The 5,914-nt window shown below is 38.1% G+C and overlaps 1 protein-coding gene across 1 annotated transcript in view; it reads right to left on the reverse strand.

Annotated features, from left to right (window-relative positions):
• The window catches only part of LOC101849942 (calmodulin-beta), a 14,082-nt gene that overhangs the window by 4,842 nt on the left and 3,326 nt on the right, over positions 1-5,914 (reverse strand). The window contains exons 2-3 of the mRNA XM_005103014.3: positions 5,609-5,624; positions 536-679 (exon numbers count right to left, since the gene is read on the reverse strand). Of these exons, the coding sequence (XP_005103071.1) occupies positions 536-679; positions 5,609-5,624 (160 nt within the window). The remainder of the gene's footprint in view (positions 1-535; positions 680-5,608; positions 5,625-5,914) is intronic.

The following is a 5,914-nucleotide window of genomic DNA, read 5'->3' on the forward strand; positions in this document are numbered from 1 at the left end:
TTTTGCATCACTTTTTAAATGTCGTATGGAAGAGTGCTATACTAAGCAGTCGGAATTCCAGTGTTTTACACTCTACTATTGACGTAATTTAGATCATTTATGTAGTAGGCGGGCTTCAATCTTGCATTTCAGGGCAACCCAGATTTAAAGGGATAGAATCTACTACTTCCCATTCGAAACACGGAGATACTCGATACAAATTCTCTTCATATAGGTAGCTAACTCACGTTAAATTGCTAAAATACAGACTGTTTCTGTGGAATTTTTGTCAAATAATTTGTTCTGAATCTTTTTAATACTAATCGTCTTTCACTCTAAAGGTTGTGATTCCGATCCTTACTGGGTCATTCTCGGAAATTCTTAGGTGACCCTGGTAGGGTGGGTAGGAGGGGGCGGGGGCAGACAGACAGACCGACAGACCGACAGACCGACAGACCGACAGACAGACAGACAGAGAGGCAAATACAATTAGTGAGTGAGAGAAAGCGTGCAAAAAAGCACAAGAACGGTAAAGGAAATCGACTTAGAAACAAACCGTTTACATCAAACTCATTTATGAGATCGGCGGCTTCCTCTTGGGTGAGAGGCAAGTTCATCTCATGGAACGTCTCCAGAATCTCGTCCAACGAGATGTTCCCGTCCTTATTCTTGTCGAAGATTTTAAAACTTTCGTTGTAATCTGCAACACACCACACCACCACAACAGCAAAAAAAGATGAAGAAAAACAAGAGTAGAGACGACAACATGTTTAGCGAAGTTTTAAAAAAAGTTTTAGAACAATTGTTATTTCACTTTGTAATTCAGTTTTAGCTTCAGCAAATTTAATTTTTATTGGTAGTTGCAACACAGTTAGGTCATATAAATGTCAAAGATTAGAGGTGTTTCTTGGGATTAAAATACAAAGAAAGATAGAAGGAAATATAAGAATGTTAGATGCTTGGTGCGCCCGTCAACCATCCACAAGGGAAAAAGAGAAAGTGAAAGAGAGAGAGAGAGAGAGAGAGAGAGAGAGAGAGAGAGAGAGAGAGAGAGAGAGAGAGAGAGAGAGAGAGAGAGAGAGAGAGAGAGAGAGAGAGGGGGGGGGACTTAAGAGGAGAAAGAGAGAGTGAGATAGTTTTGAGAAATGGGTTTTCAACTTGGTGTAATCTTTGTATTTTCTTTAAAATATCGCAACACGTTGCGTTGGTCTATAATAGTATACCTTGTACAGCTTTCCCACTTTGCATAACGTTGTTTGTAGCAAAGGAGGGCTGAGACCATGATTTAGAATTAACTGACATTTCAAAGGATTTGTTCTTTGGGAAGTGATGCAACCCATGCCCTTTTTGGACATCAATGTCAACCATATGAACACACTGCGTCGGTGGCCTAGTGGTTAGGCTCTCGGACTCGCAACCGTAAGGTCGTGGGTTCGAATCCCGTCAAGGGCCCGACGTTGTGTCCTTGGGAAAGGCACTTAACACGAATTTTCCTCACTTCACCCAGGTGGGAATGGGTACCCGGCTATAGACAGCGAAAGATCTTGTCAGTTTGTTAGTGTTTGAGCGCTTAATCGGCTGCTTACACTGTATGCTTCCCGGGAAGCTGAGAATGTTTCGGAGTGTTATATGGTCTGCTGGGGTAATAATATAGTGAAAAGCGCATAGAGCCTGCTGTTGAGTGGGGACATGCGCTATACAAATGCTATCTATTATTATTTCTATTATTATTACTGCAACAGTAATTGAAAACGTCATACAATGATATTCTGTCCCCACTAGATCTATCTCAAATTGAAAAACTCTCGTGTTTTGGCGTTCTTCGGAATTTTTAGTGTTTTAAACCTAGAACTGTTCTGATTAAAATATGAATGTACTTCCACAAAACCCAAACGGTGTGAGAAAAAAAAAAAAGTTAAATGATGACCTTTTTGTGCGTACCTATTCACAAGTTTGAAAACAAATACTATACCACAAACAATCAGGACTGCGAGGGTTCCAAATATCCTTCTTATTATCAGCCAATGTTGAACAAAGAGTTGCAACTTTTCGCAATATTGGTCAGGCGTGAAAAAGAATTCTGCCAAATACATGTATGGGTGCTATCTAGAAACCAAGTTAGTTGACGTGTTTCTAGCAACATTTGGAGCTTTTGAGAATGTAGTCACATAACAGAAAAAAGTCTCTGAATTGTCCAATATTACGTTGTAAAGGATAGAAAATGAAATTTAATCAATAACTCTTTGAAATAAATAATTCCCGCCTGGCGCATTCTAGTAGAATTTTTTTCCACCTGAGATACTTCTAGAAACCTTCAGTACTTCTGGTTTCTTACCCTCTGTGGCTGATTGATGCTATTGAAGGTTTAAATGAAAACTGAAGATGGTATCTTAAAACAATTTTTGTTCTAAACAGTCCTTTACTCAACACCCTATCTAATCATCAATAAAAGATCAAATGGAGCAAACATTGACAAACATTAAGCAGCTAGTCAATAAACAGGCTATGAAACAAACTAAATACCTTCTCATTCTCACCCACCATCCTAAACAATAACTCAAATAGCAAAAAATACAGCTAATCAGTGATCAACCAACGAGTCTAACAACCAAACACCAAACAATAACCAACTAATCGACTTTCTATTAACCAACCAACCAACCAACCACCAACAATCAACCACCAATAACCAACTAACCAACCAACCGACCAGCCAAAAATACAAACAGCCATTCAACCGACCAACTAACCAGTCAACTCATCAACCCTCCTGAAAGGCTTCCGACCACTCAATGACAGTGCGATCGAAAACAGATGGCATTTATGTCATTTCTTTGTGCTCTTTCGCATAGTTATCTGGAACTTTCTCTTTGCAAACATCTTGAACGTCACCATCTTGGAACTACAGCGCTCTCAAAACCAAACTGCAACAATCGTGTTTACAGAGAGGAAGAGCGTGAAGAAATCAGGCGCTCGTCAAAATAATGAAATCGAAGAAATCGACTATTTCCGGAGATTCGGTAATTTTCATCGATATATTCGTTTTAGGCCCATCATCTTTTATGTCCATTCAAAAAATGCATTTCTGTTTTGAATTTACAGAAAAACGTAGATCAAACTGTAAATTTGCAGTTTCAAAGGATATTTTAACTTTTGAAGTCACCACAGTTTGGCAACCAATTTTCTCGACTTTTTTTACCCCAAACATCAGGCGACCCCGACCTCCTTCGATAGTCAGTATCTTGACTTCTGTTCAATATACATTGGCATTGTGTTTCCACCAAAAGCAAGAAAAATAGACAGGCTTTAAGAGTACACCAATAATTCATTATGCCCAAAAATTGACAAGCGCCCGATCCCACGCGTCATGACATTTATATTAAGAAAACTTTGTTGGGCTCCAAAAATAAAATCTAGAGTTACCTACGAGACAGCTGTCCTTTGCCATGAATGTGTTAAACGATAACGCCCCCTCGCTTCAAATTCAAGCAGCCTCATTCAAATGAAATGTATGCTCCACCAAGGTCTCTTTAATCGGGAGCTGTTTCTTATGAGAGAACACATGCAGGAAGTTCAAAGACTCGGTGGAAGGTCCTTTCTTTGCGGTGTATCCCCATCTACCTGGAACTTACTTTCTCTCTCTCTCTCTCTCTCTCTCTCTCTCTCTCTCTCTCTCTCTCTCTCTGTCTGTCTTTCTAACACACGCATATACACTTTCTTCTCTCTCTCGTACAATATTCCAAGGACACAAAGTCGAAGCAAAATTTAATTGATAGTTTGTCCCTCTAATTCAAAGTGCTTCTTTAGTAAGGCGGGTTTTACACTTGCAACGCAACAAGGTCATATAAGTGCCGAGCATTAGAGGAGTTACAAGAAAATAACAAAAACAAAAATAAAGGAGAAGACACCAGGACGATAGATGTTAGACAGGAACGAAAAAGCAAACCACACCAGAGCATTCGCCAATTACCTGCTTATTCATAGTACGTTTCGGCTCTGTCTTGTGTATGACAGTGGACAAAGTATTATTATTATTATTATTATTGTTATTATCATTATTATTATTGTTATTATCATTATTATTATTATTATTATTATTATTATTATTATTAACAATACTACTATTATTATCATTATTATTATTATTATTATTATTATTATTATTATTATTATTATTATTATTATTATTATTATTATTATTATTTGATTATTATTACCTTCTTTATTATTATTATTATCATTGTTATTCATTACAGCCAAGATGCCCACATTATCAAAAACAAACAAACAAACAAACAAACAAAAAGAGAAACAGTTAAAAAAAGAAGAAAAATAGTAACCAAATACCAAATAAATGCACACAGGAACTATTCAACAAAGGAAAAGAAAGTTTATATAAACTGTACAAGAGGGGGTTCTCGTGGCCTAGAGGTGAAGGTATTCGCGTCTTAACAATGGTAACGGGTTGAAACATGGGTAGCGACGGAAAACAATTTTCTTCTAAAAATGGTCTCTTTTCACCTCCTTCCTGCTCTCTAGCAATTTTCTGTCGTCTGCTTTCGTCTCCACTGTCTGCCCCCAACCCTCACCTCCTTTGCCCCCTCCTCTTCTGCAGCCTTTCTACTGTTACTCCTTGGCCCCTTCTTACAGCTGTCTTTCAGCCACACCCCTGATCTTCTGGTAGGAAAGATCTACATCTAGCCTTGTCGGGCAAGGGCGAAAAATCTTGGAGGTTCTGTGTGCAAGCTGCGCGCGTCAAAGATCCCTTGGTGGTCTAAAATAGAGTAGAGTAGGCTTCGACCGCCACCCGGGGAAAATTCAAAAATTTCCTACCAACTGAAATTGTTTAATGTGTCCCGCGCGCTCACATAACCTTATGCAGTAGCGACCGTAAAACACTAGCCAAAAAAACAAAAACAAACAACAACAAACAAACAGACAACCCCCCCCCCCTGTACAAGGTTTTAAAATCAAACCATTAAATTGAAACAGGCAACGCTACCCTTCAGTAACTGAATTGTTCGAAAGTTGTAGAAAGCAATTTGTAATGCGGCCAGCAACGTTCTTTTTATGCTTATGAAGTATTGGAGAAAAACAAACAAACCTAAACAAAAAAACCTCATAAGGTCAATAAGATAACTCTTATAGCAAGCTTTAGCCTTACGAAAACACATATACAATTCTTCTTCCATAATATACGACTTGACTACGTTAGCCGAAGTCTGCGATTGCCCGAACTGGAATTTTTATGCACAGGCAAATAACTGCTATTTTCGAACATAATTTTGTTCTAGAAATAAATCGAGGGCAGGTGACCCATGGCTTTGTCTTTTAGACGAACTGGGCATCAAGTGTATCAAAGAACAATAATTAGAATGTCAGTACAAAGACACACAACAAAAATTACCGTTTTCAAGTTAAAAGAAAATCAACTAGAAAAAAAGAATTAAATAGAAACAAAACTTAAAAACCTACCCAGCTCCAAACGACTTCAACATTAAAAAACACCAAAAAAAAAATAAATAAAAAACCTAACCAGACAGTGGCTTTCAAATAAACCAATAGTTCATTGAAGATTCAATAAACAAACCATTAAGTAATAGCCTAATTTTTCCGAAAAATACCTTACCGTCTACAAAAGCATGCTGCAGGAACAATATAAGGCATGTGTATTGCTTATTGTTTTTTCGTTGGTGGAGGGAACAGCACAGTTTCGACACGACAACTTGCGGTTACAGAGTGTTTCGAAAAACTAAGACATGAATAGACACAACAGGGAGAATCAGGTTAGTTCAGGCGAAAGAACTTCCAGTAAGCAGCGTTCTGTACATTGAATTTACTTTACAAAATGTTAAAATCGAAGGCTGTCAGATAAACGAAGAACAGAAGGCAAGAGAGAGGGAGGGAGGGAGAGAGAGAGAGAGAGAGAGAGAGA

This window comes from Aplysia californica, unplaced genomic scaffold, assembly GCF_000002075.1.
Source record: "Aplysia californica isolate F4 #8 unplaced genomic scaffold, AplCal3.0 scaffold00354, whole genome shotgun sequence".
NCBI lineage: Eukaryota > Metazoa > Mollusca > Gastropoda > Aplysiida > Aplysiidae > Aplysia > Aplysia californica.